The 20471-nt window shown below is 27.7% G+C and overlaps 1 protein-coding gene and 2 pseudogenes across 1 annotated transcript; all 3 read left to right on the top strand.

The window, feature by feature from the left end:
• The first annotated feature begins 236 nt into the window (after positions 1-236).
• Positions 237-2467, top strand: LOC145940047 (uncharacterized; annotated as a pseudogene).
• Positions 2468-11513: 9046 nt separating this feature from the next.
• On the top strand, positions 11514-13631 carry LOC145939832 (uncharacterized). The gene has a single exon (XM_083044460.1). It carries the CDS (start codon positions 11514-11516, stop codon positions 13629-13631), a length of 2118 nt encoding a protein of 705 aa, XP_082900586.1.
• A 31-nt stretch (positions 13632-13662) lies between these two features.
• On the top strand, positions 13663-18686 carry LOC145939831 (uncharacterized; annotated as a pseudogene).
• The last annotated feature ends 1785 nt before the right edge of the window (positions 18687-20471 follow it).

Here is a 20471-nt window from a genome sequence, read left to right as displayed (position 1 = left end):
TAGACTCGTGCAACCCGTGCACGTTTAAATTTGTCTATTCGTTGCCGTATCATCTTTGATTTCAGCGAAATACCGACATTGAGTTAATTAAGTGTGTATTATTGTGTTCAGCTTTTAATATATGCAATATTGCAACCAGACCTATCTTACTGTGATGGTGCGAGGATATGATACGAGCAAGAAGTCTATATGTAACTAAACTATGTCTGAACAAACTATTTGCATTTTTCAGAAATATGGAATGGTGCGTTTGCCATTTTCAAATAGATGACTCCGTAGAAGTTGTCCCAAATAATTGGATAACAAGTGAAAATCAATGTGTGTGGCCATTGACGATAAAATCATCAAAATTATTTGAGCTCATTAAAAAAAAGAGATTCCAAAAGATGATTGGAAAACAATGACTATCAGAATTTTAGGACAATATAGTAAATATTATACTTTAATATATTTAATGTATTTAAATACTTTAATATATTTAAATTGCAGTTTCTTATGCTTATTTTCAAGAATTTGTATACAATTTTTTATAACTTAAATAATAGTACGTAAAACAGAATAAATGTAATAATAAAGTTGAAACAATTGCAACAGTTTAGATCTTGTATAATTTGTTGTAAAAAAAGATCTTTTGAAATATGTAATATAATTAATAGATAAATTTATGTTTTGTCTATATTTTTTATAATTTTCGCTTTTAATTTATTTATTAAAAATTGTTCAATTAATTAAATAGCAAGTAGAACTTTATTATATGAATAAGATTTTTTAAAAGAAGAATTTTTATCAAGTAACTATAATTTAACAACAATAATTTTTTCTAGACGATTATAAAACAGCTCAAAGAAAATGCAAAACAGCATTGGATAGAGATAATCTCTCATCACTATCTGAATCTGCTGAATATGGAAAAGGATTTCGTGTACCAAAGCGTAAAAGAAAATACAGTAATATAGACACCGATACGGAAAGCGAAGAAGAATTGTCCATTAATTTTCCGACATATAAGACAGATAAGACTGTAATTTCATCAAATTCGGCACATAAAGGTACGGTTAATTAAGTAAAATAATATGAAACATTTTGAAGTTATTTTTCTAAGAAGTTTGTTTTTTTCAGATTTAGTTAATAAAGTATATATCAATAAATCGAATAATAATATTTACCAATTCGGCGAAAACAATAAGAAGCAAAATTCAGACAATATTTTAGCTGAAATCCATACTAATAATAAATCGAATAATAATGTTTACCAAATCGGCGAAAGCAAGAAGCAAAATTCTGATAACATTTTAGCTGAGATTCATACTAATTTTCAAAAACACGCAAATGAAATGAAAGGTAATATATATGGAGAAAATATGTTCTATGTATGAAGAAAATATGTTTCAGTACTTATTGCTATGCATACTTTCTAATTCACTTGCAATTCGTAAAATGTATTAAGACTATTTTGTGTTCATTATATATTTTGAATTTTTCAGAATTTCAACGCCAAGTTCTACGACACTTACATAGCATTAATGGCCGCATGGGGGAATTAAATGAGCACGTAGAATCATTAAAGCAATCTAATTTTCTCGTTGATCAAGAAAATGCTAATCAAAATATTACAAATGAAGTCTCATTACAATGCATAGAAAGTTTGCCAGTAAAATCAAAAATCGAGCTTCAAGAAATTGAGAGAACTTTACAAGATAAACAAATATTCCATGATGTGGTAAGAAGATTGTTACATTACTAAAATTATACTATAATTATATAAATAAATAAATATAATAAACATAATAATATAAATATAATAATATAAAAATATAATAATATAAATATAATAAATATAAGAATATAATAATAATAGTATTAAATATATTAAATATAAATATAAATAAATATATTTTATATGATAATCTTTTAGGCTACGGAATTGTCGAAAATGGGCGGTAGTAATCTACGAATCATTGTCAAGAAAGTGATGTGCCGAATTTTAACACCGGAAATTGGAAGAGAATACAGCTGGGAGGGGCACAAGGGAAACCTGATTTTTAAGGATTTAATTCTGGCAAAATTAGTCCTTAGTAAGTAATACAAATTTTATCTTGATTTCTATATGATGTTTAGAAAAGTTATATTTTATTTTTTGTTTTAAACTAATTAATATATTGGGAATATTTAAATCACATTCAAGATTTTAGTGAAGTTTATTTGTTCAGAAAATGTTTAAATTGCAGTGGAAAATAAAAGAAATTTCGAAGAAATTTGCTAGAATATCTATTTAAAAAAAACAATCAAAATAATATTCCTTATCATTTCAGAATCCGTAAGACTTACTACAAAGAAAAGTCATGTAAATATAACAGATGATGAAATTATAAACATCATTAAAACTTGGTTGGTAAAAGCCAAATTAAAAACAAAACAACCAATACAGCAAAATAAAGCCAATCGTTCATGTGATAGCGAACATTAAAAATGTTAAAAGTTCCTTAAAGTACCTTAAAGTACAAATTTAATAACCGTATTGTTTTTATAAAGGCGCGGATAAAATTTTATATGTTATACTGGATTTATGATAGTTACTTCCCTAACAGCACATGATATCATACGAACATTCTATACTGATACTGTGAATGTACGTACTGTATATAATATATTGAGAACATCTCTATAATATCTCTTGTAGTATATCATTTTTCGTATAGTCTCAGGATATTATCAGAACATCTCTTATAGTATATCATTTCTCATATATTCTCAGTATGTTTTCAGAACATCTCTTGTAGTATATTATTTCTCGTATATTGTCAGAATATACTTTTACATATATTCTCAGAATATACTTTTATGTATATTCTTAGAATGTACTTTTGATTTACGCTGATAGCAACGCCACCTTAAAAAACGTAATTTCCGATATTGTCAGTATCGGTCTTTCTTTGTTTCTGTTACAGCGGTCTCACAACTCAGTCTCTTCTCGACGATAATTTAGGATTATTTCAGAGTTCGATAAAAAAGTACAATCTTACGTGGCATTGCATTGTCTGTGTATGTGTGTGTGTGTGTGTGTGTGTGTGTGTGTGTGTGTGTGTGTGTGTGTGTGTGTGTGTGTGTGTGTGTGTGTGTGTATTTAATGAAGGAATATTTAATAAAGAATACAAATTAAAAAATATAACCTAATATCCTATCTTTATCCTAATCAATAGGTCTGTTCTTTTTAGCTGAACTGGTTACACTAGTTCAGGGTTTATCTTTTTTATATATTTTGAAAAAAAGATAAACTCTGAATTATACAACCAGTTTAGCTAAAAAGAACAGACCTAAATAATGCATAATATACATTCTGGGTGACGTTCTGTAGAACATACTAAAGATATACTAAGGATATACTCTGAAAGATATTCGCAGTATATACTACGAACTAAAATAAGTGGGACATAGGAACGTTTATAGTATGTACTCAGTATATCGTAGTACGTATATCGAATGTTCTGAGAATGTACACAATGTACTTTTGCGATATCCTCCGAACATTCTCAGAATCTACCTGTGCTGTTAAGGTTATAAGTACTAAATTTAAATAAAATACCAAAAATGCAAAACCAAAGTAAATATAATTTATTTTATTTTATGTTTTCAAATATAATGTACTTCGATAAGATTTTATCAACAATTATTATAATTTATTTTATTTTGCGTTAAAAATAATACGAATATTTTAAGTTTTTTTCAAAAAGTACTTATAGTAAAACTATAATAATTGTAAGTAACATTGACATGTAAGGGCAACAGCACATGATATCATACGAATATTCTATACTCATACTGTGAATGTACGTACCGTATATAATATACGGAGAACATCCCTATAACATTTCTTGTAGTATATTATTTTTCGTATATTCTCAGGATATACTTGTAATATCTTAAGAAGTATATTATTTTTCGTATATTTCTCGTATATTCCCAGAATATACGTTTAATATCTTGTACAGTATATTATTTTTCGTATATTTTCGTATATTCTCAGAATATACGTTTAATATCTTGTACAGTATATTATTTTTCGTATATTTTCGTATATTCTCAGAATATACTTGTAATATCTTAAGAAGTATATTATTTTTCGTATATTTCTCGTATATTCCCAGAATATACGTTTAATATCTTGTACAGTATATTATTTTTCGTATATTTTCGTATATTCTCAGAATATACGTTTAATATCTTGTACAGTATATTATTTTTTGTATATTTTCGTATATTCTCAGAATATACTTGTAATATCTTAAGAAGTATATTATTTTTCGTATATTTTCGTATATTCTCAGAATATACTTGTAATATCTTAAGAAGTATATTATTTTTCGTATATTTCTCGTATATTCCCAGAATATACGTTTAATATCTTGTACAGTATATTATTTTTCGTATATTTTCGTATATTCTCAGAATATACGTTTAATATCTTGTACAGCATATTATTTTCCGTATATTTTCGTTTATTCTCAGAATATACGTTTAATACCTTGAACAGTATATTATTTTTCGTATATTTTCGTATATTCTCAGAATATACGTTTAATTTACGCAGATAGTAGCGCCATTTGAGAGCGTCATTTCCGATATATTACCGGTACCGGTCTTCTTGACTACCGCTTGATACCGCGTGGTTTTTAGTTGGTTCTCTCTACGAATTATCGACGAATTCAGAGGAAAGTAATCTTTCTCCTTCTTTTCTAAATATTTTATTAGACATAAAATAAAGTTTAAGAATATTTTATTTGTTATATATTTTTAGTATTTCTTGCTACATTTCATAATTTGTCACGGTAAAACATTTCACAAAATTGAGGTTATGTTTAAGAAAGTCGCATGAGAAATATAAAAATATAATTAATTATCAATGAATTTATTACTTGCTTTTCATTTACATCAAACCTCAAATAATTAACCCTAACAATAATTAACACATGATATACGAATATTCTATATATACTTTGTGAATCATCAGTATATTATTTACGCACTGTACATATACGCAATGTACTAATAACATCCCTATAACATCTCTTGTAGTATATTATTTCTCGTATATTCTTAGAACATCCCTATAACATCTCTTGTAGTATATTATTTCTCGTATATTCTCAGAATATACTTATAATATCTTTTATAGTATATTATTTTTCGTATATACATAATACATGTAAAGTATGTCATTCTTATTTGTAATTTTTATGTTGCAGCATAATCAAGAGAAGATTGGCTGAGTGTGCGACCAGTCTGTCCAGCTGTTTACTGGAACGCAAAACCTAAAGTAAGTATGAACTCTTGTGTATCGCATGTGTGTTGTTAGCTTTGTATTTAATACATGTTAAAGATTTTATATGTTTAAAGTATTATTAAGTAATTTTATTTATAATATTTATGTTGCAGAATAACCAAGAGAAAATTGCCTTAGTGTGCGTCCATTCTGCACATCATCTGCACATCTACGTATTTATTACTGGGTTAGAGAGCATCAAGTAAGTGCCATTTTTTATGTATTGCATATCTGTATCTACACTGAGAAAAAAAGATTGATTGAATTGACTAAAATTTTCAATAAAATTTTATTTCATTTCAACAAAATGTTTGCTCAATCAAAGAATAATTTACTTCACTGCTCCAAATTTTTCTTAGAATGAGTAAACATTTTGTTGTTAAAATAAAATAAAAATTTTGTTGAAAAATTTAGTCAATCCAACCATTCTTTTCTTTCAGTATATATAAACATGGTCTGTCAGAAAAGTAACATTGAAAAGTATTACTTTTGAAAAAAGAATTATACTTTTTATATTCCGCGTAATTATGATTTCTGTTGCCACAATATGCACTACATAATTAATTTCATTACTTTTCTGATAGATCATTGTATATATACACATATACAAGGTGTTTCAAGAGGAATGGTTAGTATTTTATTAAGACATGATTGTACACATTTTTAAAGAAAAAATTTATATAAACATGTTTCCTATTCTAGAGACGGTTATAAAGATAAAGTGTGTTCTGTCAAGAATACATTTTTTAATTTAATAGAATCAAATTCTATGAAACAAAACTTACATTAAAGCAGTTTAAGCTTTACAATAAATTTGAATAATTAAAAAATAATAATTTAAATTAATAATAATTTTGGCAGTTTGGAGTGTATATCAAGTATTTTTATTATATCGGAAACTAAAAATTTCAAATTAACACGATTTATCAAACGTTATCTAATGTTTACATTCGTAACAGGATTTGATGAAAATTTAATGTAATTTTGTTTTATAGAATTTGGTTCTACTAAGATAATAAATGTATTCGTTCTTTAGATTGAATATGGTGTATCTTTATAACCGTTCAGAACAGGACACATGTTTATATATATATAAACTTTATATGTATAAACTTTTTTATTCAAAATAATGTGTACAATCCTAGAATATAGACCATTCTTCCTGAAACATTCTGTTGTATATATAGATAGATATACAGAAATGTGCAAATAAATGAGTGTCCAAACTTATTTGAAATAAAAATTGCAAAATAGTTGAAGCCTTTTCATTTAAAAATGCAAAATGTTTTTTAGACACGCATTTAAAACAGGACATGGAAAGTAGGCATTTTTTAAATGGTTTTTTAAAATACAAATAGTTTTTTTAATATTTATATTTTTATATTTATATTTTTTATTATTTTAATATTTATTTATATTTAAATATTTTTTATTTATATTTTTTTATTTCTTATATATATTCTTATACTAACTTTTATTTATTTTAAACTTGAATTATAAAATTATATAATTAAACAGATATTCAGTTATTCTTTTAAGACATTTGCAATTTTTAGAAACGTAATGTGCTCTTAAAATAATTAGCATTTTAAAGAGAGGAATTCTTTCTTTCAAAAGCTTGTTATTTTATCCAGGGCCAGCAACTTATATATGGAGTGTGTGGAGGATTCCACACTCGGATTAATCTGAGTGTGGAAATTCCACACTCGGAATTTGACCAATTTATTCTAAAATTTTAAAATTATTTAGGAATTGCGACGAAAGCTACCGCCATAGACTATAACATTATATGATAGAGGTAGAGGGCGTTAGATGTGCGTGTGGCAAAACGTCTCTCTAGGCATCTCATTGTTCATGTCCGAATTGATGCCCTTTCCTCTTAAGTCCGTACAGTTCGTGACGAAACTCCTATTGACCTGAGATCGCGGTTCTTCCCCTAACCCAACAAAATATATCTTTCTTTGTCACTCATCATGGACCATGGACAAATTTGTAATAAGAGAAAGAGACAGAAAGCAAAAGCCACCAAATTCTATAGTTTCGAAGCCGAGCTGTTCAAGCAGTAAGATAGAGATAGTTGATAGTTCGAAGTCGGAGTTAGAAATCACGGAAGCAATAAATTATAGCGACACTCAACAAAACCCAGACAAAGAAAATTTTGCGTCTAAAAAGGCATTAAACAAAAGTATGTATGTTTGTTTTGAGTAAAATGCAATTTTTTGTATAAATATATTTAAATAGTTAATAAGTTTGGTACTTATTTTAAAATATAACATTTTTATAGTATTAAAATATTAGAATTTAATTATAATTATTAATTAAAAAATTAAAAATTAAAAAATAATTTCGAAATCTTATTTAGATGCATTAATTATAAAATTGTCTTAAAATTAAAAGTATTTAGAAAAAACGTAAACAATATATTGTTATTTTATAGATAAAAAAAAACCATTATCTTTTGCAAGATGGCAAAACCTATACAAATGGCTAGAATTTAATTCAGAGGGTAAAGCAATCTGTAAAGTATGCTCAGAAGCAGTGAGCAAAAATCTATCATCAAATTTAGATAGCCGTGCTATACGCTCCGTTGAATCATTTGTCACGAATGGCTTTAATTGTTGGAAGAATGCGCTAGATCGCTTTAATAAGCATGAAACAAGCAGTTTTCATAGAAAATCATTTGTAGCATTACAAAACTTACAAGATAAGTCTATTGTTGAGTATATTTCTCATGCAAAAGCTAAAGAAATGGCTGATTCTCGAGTCGCATTACTAAAGATATTTAGCACTGTAAGTGTTTTAGCACAACAAGGTATAGCCTTCCGAGGAAACAATAATGATGAATATTCAAATCTTATCAAATTTTTGAAAATAAGAGCTGAAGACGTCCCAGAATTATAGTGGTGGCTAAGTAAGCCAGCAGGTAGTTATAAGTGGTTGCATCACGATTACATGAATGAAATGTTGGAGATGATGGCACATGCAGTCATAAACGTATATATAACAGAAATAAAATCCGCGCAATATTATGCTATTATTGTGGATGAAACATCGGATATATCCAGATTAGAACAAGTTTCTATTAACTTTCGAATTACATTGCCGGATTTCATTATAAAAGAAATATTCTTAGGTTTTTATGAAACTAGTAACACAAAATCGGAAATGCTTCTAAATATCATAAGAGATGTCTTATTACGATATGGGTTAGATGTTATGAAATTAAGAGGGCAATGTTTTGACGGCGCCGCAAACATGAGCGGAAAATGTTCTGGTGTATAAACACTAATTAGAAAGATGGAATCAAGAGCTCTTTTTGTTCATTGTATGGCACATACAATATGTTAAATCTGGTCGCTCAAGATGCTATGAAGAACATAGAAATGATTAACAACTTTCTTGGAGCAGCCAAAGATATGATAACCTTTATTCGCGATTCTCCAAAACGAATTGCAATATTTAAAGATTTACAGGCGACATGGGAGGAAAATCTACCGACTCTATCACCGTTTTGTCCAACAAGGTATTACTCTATTAATTATATTTATAATCTATAATAAAATGAGTAAAAAAACTAAATTACGCACAAAATAATAATTTAAAGTTATGGATGTTGATTTAAGAATCTTAGCATCTTTTTATTGTAAATATTTTTACATTTTAATTAATTACATTGAACAAAACATTTCTTTTTTTTTCCAAATTCTTTGTCAATATTGCTAGATTTTAGAAATTAATTAAATATTTAATTTTTTATAGATGGTGTATAAGAATGAAATCTTTAAAAACATTGGCTACTAACTATGAGCAAATGTTGTTATTTTTTGATGAAATATCTACAAACAAATCAGAAGTTAGCAGTAAAGCTAATGGATTTTTAAAATATTTAGAAAGTTTCGAATTTTATTTCTGCTTACTAAATTCTATCCAAGCATTGGAGAAAATTGAAATTTTAAATACGCAATTACAAAAAACTGATTTTGTAAACTGAAATTTGTATGAATCACATGAAAAAGTAAAAGCCATATTAGAGTGTCTTGTAGAAATGAGACAATCTGGTTTCGATGCCTTATGGGAAAAAGCGACAAATGAAGCAAAAAAACTAAATTTAAAAGAACCTAAATTGCCTCGCACTCGTAGAGCTCCGAAACGTTTTGAAACAGCAGATGTCCACGTATTTAAATCTGTTGACGAATATTATCAAAAGAATTTTAATGAAATATACGATTAATTGATTTTTTCATTAAAAGAAAGATTTAATTCCGAAACAATGACATTTTTAAATATATGCGAAAGTTTTATTACATGTAAAGTCAGTTATTCGACTCCTATTGTAGAATTTTACAAAGATGACTTTGAGGAAGAAAAATTGAAACTTCATCGTGACATGTTTCTTGACATTGTCAAACAAAGAAAAGTCGCAATTACTACTTTGAAAGATGTCGTAAAATTTTTAAAAGAAAATTTGCCTCTATGTGAATTGATTAGTGAGTTTTCCAAATTAATTAGGATTTTGCTCATAATCCCGACAACGTCATGCACTGCTGAGCGGTCGTTTTCAACTTTGCGAAGGTTAAAAACGTATTTAAAATCAACGATGTGGCAAAGTCGCTTAAATAGCATTGCAATCCTCCACGTTCATCGCAATGTAACTGAAAATTTAGATTTGGACGAATTTGCAAATAGATTTATATGCGCAAATGCAATTCGACGATCAACGTTTGCAATAGTAAACAGCGATAAAAGATAAGATAAATTTTATTTATTGATATGAATTCTATAAAAAGATTTAAACTTGTCTTGCACTAATATATATATATATTAATTAAATAATAATAGGCTCGTATAAATTAACAAATTATTTGAGGAGTGAAATATTTAGGCCAACTAAACGAGCATTTAAATTTTAGGTTGTTATTGTTTATTATTATGACTTTGTATTATTAAAAAATCTTTGTAAACGTTTCGACTGTACTCAGTCTTCTTCAATACCAAAATAACAAGAGTCACATTAAAATCAATAATTTACATAATAAAAAACGTATAAATCTGCGCAAATAAAATTAAAACGATGATATCTAAATGGATAATTATTATTACAACGCATTGTAAGGCCAGCGTGTATAAAAATTAAATAATAATAGGCTCGTATAAATTAACAAATTATTTGAGGAGTGAAATATTTAGGCCAACTAAACGAGCATTTAAATTTTAGATTGTTATTGTTTATTATTATGACTTTGTATTATTAAAAAATCTTTGTAAACGTTTCGACTGTACTCAGTCTTCTTCAATACCAAAATAACAAGAGTCACATTAAAATCAATAATTTACATAATAACATTAATAATAATTATCCATTTAGATATCATCGTTTTAATTTTATTTGCGCAGATTTATACGTTTTTTATTATGTAAATTATTGATTTTAATGTGACTCTTGTTATTTTGGTATTGAAGAAGACTGAGTACAGTCGAAACGTTTACAAAGATTTTTTAATAATACAAAGTCATAATAATAAACAATAACAACCTAAAATTTAAATGCTCGTTTAGTTGGCCTAAATATTTCACTCCTCAAATAATTATATATATATTACTATAATATTGTCATATATTTCATTGATTTTTCAATGTTCGATAAATCAAAGAATAAGAATATTGTTACAGTTTTTTTGGCCCTCCCCCCTCCCCCCCTTTCGACCTAACTTAACCGATAGCAGAACTCCACACTCGGAATTTTATTAAGTTGCCGGCCATGATTTTATCCCTCATTTTTTTGCGAGGTCATAATTAACCTATCATATGAGAAAATGTTCTACCAATGGTATCACTGCGTCGCACATTTATATTATTGATATCTCGATTAATTTTGTTTGCAAGAAAACTGCATTTCAACTAGAAAATATATCATTTAATTATGGAAATGTAAACTAATTTTTGAAAAAAAAACAAAATAGGCATTGTACATTTCCATTTTAAACGCATCTATTTAAAATCATAGAGATATTAAAAATAGAGTGCGCGAGCGAGCTGAAAAAGCGATATAGCAATAGAAAGAGAAAGCTGCATATGGGCCCCTTCTGTCTTTGTCTAATATTCGCGCTCTGACAAAAACACAAGGTGCCAATATAATACTTAAAAATATCATACCACAAATTATTTATATTTATATTTGAATAGAAATACAACAATGAATCGAAAGCGACCCAGAAAAGACATTTCACATATATCGAAGAGGCACTTAAATCGACTAGCTGCAGAAAAATCAAAACTTATATGTGACAGTTTATTAAATACGAATATATTATCAGATAATAATTATGAAAATCCAAAATATTTGAGAATAACCAGTTCCACAATTAATTCACATAATCGTTATGAGACATTTGCAACTGAAAATGACACTATTTATGGACAAAATAATATATCTATGAAATGTGAAAATGATGAATATTTGGAATTGAATGAATCAGATTCAGAACAATCATCTGTGAGCATTTATCAAGAATCTTCTCAAGAATCACTACCTTATATTGCATCTGAAAATGCAAATACAACAAACGATTTTAAAAATAGTCTTGCTGTGTGGGCTACAAACCATCAAATTTCACGTACTGCTCTTAGAGAATTACTTGAAAGATTAAAACAACATTCTTGCTTTTCAACATTAACGTTAGATGCACGCTCACTTCTAAAAACACCAAGAAGACAAGAAATACGTACAGTAACACCAGGAATATACCATCATTTTGGATTACTGAATTCTCTATTACATATATTGACATCTATAAAAGATAATATTGATTGTGTGAAAATTAGCATCAATATTGATGGATTACCACTGTCAAGATCGTCACAACAATTCTGGCCTATATTAGGTTCAGTTTTTCCATACGATAATGTCTTTCTAATTGGACTTTATCATGGAAATGAAAAACCAGCAAATTCCAATGATTTTTTAAAAGATTTTGTTGATGAAGTTAAAGATATATGCAAAAATGACATTAACATAAATGGTCGTAACATACCATGCAGACTTGCGGCTTTAATTTGTGATACACCAGCGAAATCATTCGTTTTGTGTATAAAGGGACATTCTGGATATTCCAGTTGTACCAAGTGTCAGACAGAAGGAGAATTTGTAGGAAATCGAATATGTTTTCCACAGGTCGATGCACCTCTTCGAACAGATGATGATTTCAAACAAAAGATAGATGAGAATTACCACAAACCAGATATCACTTGTAGTTTACTACAAATACCTCATTTTAAACCTGTTACTGGTGTCCCGTTAGATTATATGCATTTGACATGTCTGAGAATTATGCGCAAGTTAATATACTTATGGCTTGATGGAGAGTTACATTATCGACTACCATCTAGAGTTGTCGGAGAAATTTCTACACGTTTGGTAGTACAATTGAAGCCTTTTATACCTGTAGAATTTGCAAGAAAGCCACGATCAATGAACTGTGTGAAGCTATGGAAAGCTACGGAATATAGATTGATATTGTTATACACTGGTCCATTGGCTTTTAAATCTATATTAAAAAAGAATGTGTATATACATTTTCTAACATTACATGTGATTATCAGAATTCTGTCTTCGCAAGATTTAAACGAATATGTAACTTATGCGCAAGACTTAATACTTTTCTTTATTAAAATATTTATGAAACTTTATGGAGTTAAGAATATGTCACATAATATTCACAATCTCATACATCTTGTTGATGACGTCAAAAAATTTGGGCCGCTTGATAATTTCAGTGCATTCAAATTTGAAAATTATATGCAGATATTGAAGAAATACATTAGAAAAGCGGACAAACCGTTGCAACAAGTTATACGGAGATATATTGAAAAAGAAATTAACTCAGATTCATCAACTATTTTATCACATTCTGTTCTGGTACATCCAAATTTAATATCGTTGCATCAGAATGGTCCACTTATATCCAACTGCAAGAATCCACAATATAAAATTGTAAAATACAACGGAATAACATTGAAATGTGACACACTTGCGGATAATTGTTGTGGCTTGAATTGTTGTGGCAGCATTGTAGCTATAAAAAATATAGCATACTGTACAAAACAAAATATTCCTGTCATTATAGGCCACGAATTTTTAGAAAAAGAGGATTTATTTAATATGCCTTGTCCTTCATTACTTGGAATTTATATTGTACACTCGTACTCAGATTTGAAATCGTGGCCATTAAAAAATGTAACTAGGAAATATGTGAAATTACCATATAAAGATGAAAAATTTGCAGTTTTTCCATTGATTCATAGTAAAATGTAATACAAAATTATATATTGCTTTGAATAACAGAATGACAGAAACTGAGACAACAAAGTTTTATGTAATTGTGGAATTTGAAGATGGACTTCAAATTATTCCACAAAATTGGTTGGATAAAGATTTGAAAAAAGCAGTTTGGCCTAATTTCACCAACAATAAAAGATATGATAAAGCCGTTAAATTTATGGAGGAACCGCAATCTACTTGGACGGCACATACTATTACAAAAATATATGGAACATATTGTAAGTAACGTTCTTTTCTTGAATGTATTATTATTATTTTTACGCATATAATATTAATGTATGTTGTTTTTTAATAATTATAGAAAAATGATACGTTTTTATTACGATTATATTTTGTTGCAGCAAATTATACAGTGGCAAGACACAAATTAAAGCAGGCCGAAGAAGAGTCCGATCGATCTGACTTCTAATACCGAAAAAGAAGAGTATCTTAAAAATCGAGAAAACTTAGAGTTACTAAAACCATTGATGACGCATCAATGAGTAGCAGTGACGAATTGTCCGATGAATTTTTAAGTGAATTATCAAAAGTTCCAAAAATTACAAACATGACTACATATAAAAAAACAATAATTGCAAGAAATGAACAAAAAGGTAAGAGCATTATAAAACACTAATAAATTTAAAAAATATATATTGTTTCAATAATTAAATATAAATATATTATCGCATGAATTTTAGATTTTAATCAGAGAAATATTAAAAGAAAATGTGCCAAAAGAATCGAGAATAAAGTGGAAAATACAACTACATTACACTGTATAGAAACAGGAAGAAAAATTGATTCTCGTAAGTATAACTTTTGTTGAAATTAAGATTTGTACAAAAGATTTATATATTTGAATACTGTAATATATTATATATGCTTTCTCTCTCATACATACACAAATTTGCACGCATGCACAGAGAGAGATACATTGTATACAGAGTTTTTTGGTATTATTGGATAAATAATTAACTTTTGGTAAATGTTGGTACATTTTTAGATTCTATTTTTTGCGGAGTAAATAATTATAATGTTATTAACAGTTAAAAATAAACTGTTTTATTAAGCTTTAATATAATATATAAATACATAATAAAATATAATAAAATATAAAAAATATATATATAAAACATAATAAAATTATATTTTTTAATTTCTATTACTTTTATATTTTCATGAAATTTGAATGTAAAAAAAGCAGATATGTAATATTAAAAATATATAAGATAATATATAAGATAAAGATATGTAATATTAAAGAAAGATTAAAAAACTAACGTACTTATAAGAAAAAATATTGAAAGAAAACATCAAAAATGAATGACGAGTAAATGACATATAAAAATATTAACCTCTTTTGTTTCAGAAAAAGATAAAAATATTGAACTCTTTGATGCTGACTTGAATAATGTAATGACCATGTACGATTGCAACTATAATGCACCAGGTATACATGAATAAATTTAAATATATATGTATATATTATATTGTATATATAGAGGTATTATTATATATATAAATATCATCTTATTAGCGTTGTTCTTTAGGCAGACGTCTGTGAATTGCGCGTCAAGTAAAATGTGTAGCCACACTACTCGATGTGCGGCCCGCCTAAAAAATGGCGCTGATTGGATGATATTTAATTAATAATTCTTTTATCGTCAAGTGTCGCAGAAAAAATAGTTAAGTACTTTTCGATTTATTTTTCATTAAGAAATGATGTTACGTAATTTGTAAATGCGCATGTTACATCCTGTGTATTAGTAAAAAATATTTGATTTTAGTTCACTTGTTTTATAACCTTGTGTTTATGATAAATATTGTATATTGAGATAAATCGAAAAATTTATAAAAATATATATAATGGTAATACTATTTTATTAGTTTCAGATTTTCAATATATGGAAAATGTACCCGACCCAGAAAAGTGCCATAATAATGTTAATGATGATGTTAATAACCCAATTGTAATAGCAATCAACACGTTGACAACAGGTTCGTATTTTAAACCAAATAAAATTCTAAACCAAATTAGTATAATTTCTACTTTACTTGACTATATAATATGACTATATAATATGACTATATGATATAATTTAGAATGCCATAATGTTATTTAGTATGAAACAATTTAACGTAATATATCTCTTACACCTTTTTTCATATTTTTAACTCTTAAAATATTTAAAAAATTTTATACTTTGTTTATACATCTAAATATGTTCTTTATAATGGGAGATTTTTAACAAGAAACAGTTGATGTGTTACACTGTTTTCTATGTTTTTTGCTGGAAAACACCCAACTTTGACGCTCTTATATAAATTAAAAAAACATTAATGTATAAAAAATTAGATCAATATTATAATTGTATAATTAAATCTATGTTTAAATTGTATTGAAATAGTAATAATAGTAATTTTATTTTTAAAGCCGCAATGTACTGAAAATTTGTTTAACTCAGAAAAGGATGATGATGATCATGATGATAAGAATGACAACAATAACGATGATGTTAACCCTCCAATCATATTAGCAAATAACACGTCAGGTCCAAACTTGAATGAACAAAGTTAGTATGCAAATAGTTTCTATTTTACTTATGATATTTTGTCATAATGTTATTTATTTGGAAACAATTTTGCGTTATATTTTTTATTTTTATTTCCAATTTTTTATATTTTTAATCACTAAAATTTTTTAAAAATTTTGTCTTTTGTTTTCGTACATGAATTAACTTTTTTCAATATTTTATATTTTATAGGAATGGAAAATTTTCAAAAATTTGTAATTAGAAAATTAACAAATTTGGAATTAAAAATCAACAATATAAGCCAAAAAGTGAAAGTAATAAATACAAATCAAAAGCTCATATTGGAGAAACTTTCAGTCAGCTCAACTTTGGATATGGAACAAAGAGAAATTGATGTTTTTGAAGATTTACCGCTCAAAGATGAGAACAGTCTTCAACTCGTGGAAGAAAAATTAAAAAATGACTCATCTTATCGAAATCAAATAGTAAGTCGAAAATCTATATTTCAATATTAAAAATAATTCAATATTATATTTCTTTAAAAAAAAAGAAGGACAACAGCTTAGGATCTAATTAGGACAATTCTGAAAAGAGTAGCAGGGCCACTTCGACCAACTTCGATCAACTTTAATCGTTGATTAAACTATATCTTTGTCTCTTTTCAGATACGTTCTTAAAAAGAGACAAAGATATAGTTTAATCGTCGATTAAAGTTAATCGGAGTTGATCGAAGTGGCCCTCAATAGAAGTCGTTAAAAAAGTTTTACGTATTTCTTGCATGATAAAATCATATTTATTACCTCCTGCATTGTATAATATGTATTTGATTCATGCAACATACATAAATTTCTCAGATAGCGGACGCATATGTATATAAATTATATATTTATATGAAACAAGTTTTTTAATAGCAATTTTAAAAAAAGCATTTACAAACATGTAAATGAATTTACTGGAATATTTTTATTCAGAGTTGCAAATTCTAAGATTATACCCTTCTCATTTTCATATGTTTTATGCAAAGAATATTATTTAAAAAATAATATAAAATTTCGATTATATATATTTCGAAAATAATTATTAATAATGCTAGTTTTATAAAATAATTTCAGATTAAACAATTGACACGTCTAACTTGCAACAACTTGAAAACTTCATGTTTACAAATAATAAAATCTATATTAGCAAATGAACTTGCGGAGAAATACAGTTGGTACGGGGCCAAGAAAAAAAAATTTTTTTTCAAATCTGGATATATGCAAAATAATTATGAGTAAGTATAATAAAATATTAAAATAAAAGTAATCTATCTTTTTTATTAATAAATTTGATAATTGCTTACAAATTGAAAGACATTTTGTAAATTTTTGTTATTATAATTATTAAAACATGTCCACAAAATATTAATATTTTTTAATTATCTCATACAGGATATCTGATAAAGATTGTGCCAACGCTCATGAACAGTTAGAACATATTGTAACTGAACAAAAATTTCTTTTTACTATTTTATTTTTGCAATAATTAATAAAGTATTAATTAAAAAGTATGGCCAGTCGACGATTGTTTCACGGCGCGAAAAGTTTAATTGCGCGACGAAATTTGGCCCTTGCGACACTCGCTGACTCACTGCTGGCATACTTAGAGAGCATACATCCTAAATGCGCACTTATTCGCCATTTTTATAAAATTATTATTTCAATAATTATTGCGAAAATTGCAAAACGATGAAAACTTTCGTTGGCATAATCTATCAGACACCCTGTATATATTAGAAATAAACATATATGTATATATAGGGTGTCCCATAATTCGCGAACCACCCGTCAGTTGCAGGTAGAGCATGTTGAACTGAATAGAAAAGTCCTCTACCATTTTGCGATTTTCGCAATAATTAATGAGAAATAAATTAAAGAAGCTCAGCCAATTCGCATGACGACGGCGAGAAAAGACAGCCCAGTTTCATATCGTTACTAAGCATGCGGCGAAAAGAAACAGTATACTGTTACACGGTTGCTAGGCGCACGATAAAGCGGGGAGCGCTTTACAAAAGACAGTAACTACATACGAGTAGCGCTAACTCTGGACCCCCGAGTGGGCTGTCTCTTCTCGCTGCACGCTTATCATCGCTCGAATTGGCTGATTTTCTTTAATTTATTTCTCATTAATTATTGAGAAAATCGCAAAATGGTAGAGGACTTTTTTACTCAGTTTAACCTACTCTACCTGCAACTGACGGGTGGTTCGCGAATTATGGGACACCCTGTATATTAAAAATAAACGTATACTAATTTGTTGATTTAAATTAAATACTTGATTGAAATAAATTATAGATCTATTTGTTCTTATTTCTTGAGAAATAATTAAGTTATAAAAATATATTACTTTTCCAGGTGTGATACGAAAATCGCACGAAAATGTAACAGATGAGCAGATTGCTGCACCTATAAAAATATGGCTAGCTCATGCTAAAGAGCGCATGGAGCGTTCTCGAAATCTGCAGCAAGAATGAAGGCCCTTGCATAATGCCTGGCAACAGGCAATATAAGAACAGGGAATAGAAAATATCTACCAATAGAAGCAGGGAATAATATTTATTCCCTTTTGTTATTGGTGAATATTTTCTATTCCCTGTTCTTATTGACTGTTGCCAGGCATTGTGCCTTGAATCTTATGGATTCACGTTATCTTGGCCCCCAGAGTAGCGAATAATTCAAAATATATTATTAAAAAAGACATATTGCGGTGTTTATCAAAGAATTTGAAAAAGTATAATTCAACGTGACGTATATTGTAGGACGTAATTCCGGTAGCTGTACGTATCTTCTAAATATAGTATTATGTCAGAGAAGATGTAGCAAGATGCAGTTGACTTTGCTAGTCAAACTCTTGAAAAATATAAGATAATGTATATATGTAGATAATATTAGATATATATATATGTAGTAGATGTAGATAATGTACCCACACAGAAAAATGATATGTATTAGATATCTGCTAGATATCTTCAATGTCTACCAGGGATATCCACAGGATATACAGAAACAGCTATTAGACATGCTATGGATATCCAAATGTCCGCCATTCGAGATCTCATAAATATCTATAGGATATCTACATAAATATCCACTAAGTATCCATACAATATCCAATGAATATCTACATAAATATTCACTAGGTATCTATACAATATCCAGTGAATATCTACAAAAATATCCACTAGGTATCCATACAATATGCAGTGGATATTTATGAAGATATCCATTAAGCATCCATACAATATCCAGTGGATATTTATGTAGATATCCATTGCATGTATACTGGATATTCATTAAATCTCTGTGTGGATATCCATTTAATGTTCCATAAATATGCATAGAATATATAGGCCAATATCCACTGGACATCTACATCAATATTCAGACGATATTTATATAGATATCTACTGGATATATAATTGATATTTATTAGATTTTGGCATGGATATCCATACAATGTTCTATATATATTTTATACAAGATATTGGTAATAATGTTTATTAAAATTAAACAGTTTTAAATATCTTTTAAAAAAGTTTTTATTTCTTTCAATATGCATATGTATGAAATGCGTATCTCACATTCTCGTACAGAATGCGTATCTCACATTCTCTTGCTTCATTAATAAGCAGTACAAATAGAATTTAGATAAACTTAAACGCAAATAATTAATAATTAATATTTAATCTGTTTAGCTATTTGGAACATAATACGCGTACGGATCATAATATTCTAAGATTACAGAATTTATAAATTTATGTTTAAATATGTGTATTAACAGTAGTTTAAAGCAAAACATTATATATACAGGGTGTCACTTAAAGATCGCCACTAAATACTTATTGTTAGCGTTATTTTTTAATAAAGAATTAGTTGAAAAGTTCTAAGTAATTTTTGTCTATAACACTCATTAAAAGAGTGACATCTGGCAGTGAGCACACATGATTAGCCGCACGATTCACGTGCATTAAGTTAAAGCTCGGCGCTGTTTGGCCGTATTGTACGCAATTAACTCCTTTATTAAGTATTATAGAAGAAAATTACTTACAACTTTTCGGCTAATTTTTTTCGTAAGAAATAACTATATGTACTTAGTGAGCGGCTTTAAGTGACACCTTGTATGTGTGTGTGTGTGTGTGTGTGGCGTGCGCGCGTGTGTGTATGCTTTGTATCGCTTTTAGACTCAGTCTCTTAGGAATTTACAGACATACAGGAATTTAAAAAGTTTATATATCATTTCCTCACACACACACACACAC

Source organism: Prenolepis imparis, unplaced genomic scaffold, assembly GCF_030444845.1.
Source record: "Prenolepis imparis isolate NDT839.2.m4 unplaced genomic scaffold, iyPreImpa1.0 SCAF_8, whole genome shotgun sequence".
In the NCBI taxonomy this organism is placed as follows: Eukaryota; Metazoa; Arthropoda; class Insecta; order Hymenoptera; family Formicidae; genus Prenolepis; species Prenolepis imparis.
The sequence above is the reverse complement of the archived record's forward strand: the minus strand, read 5'-3'. Positions and strand labels throughout refer to the sequence as shown.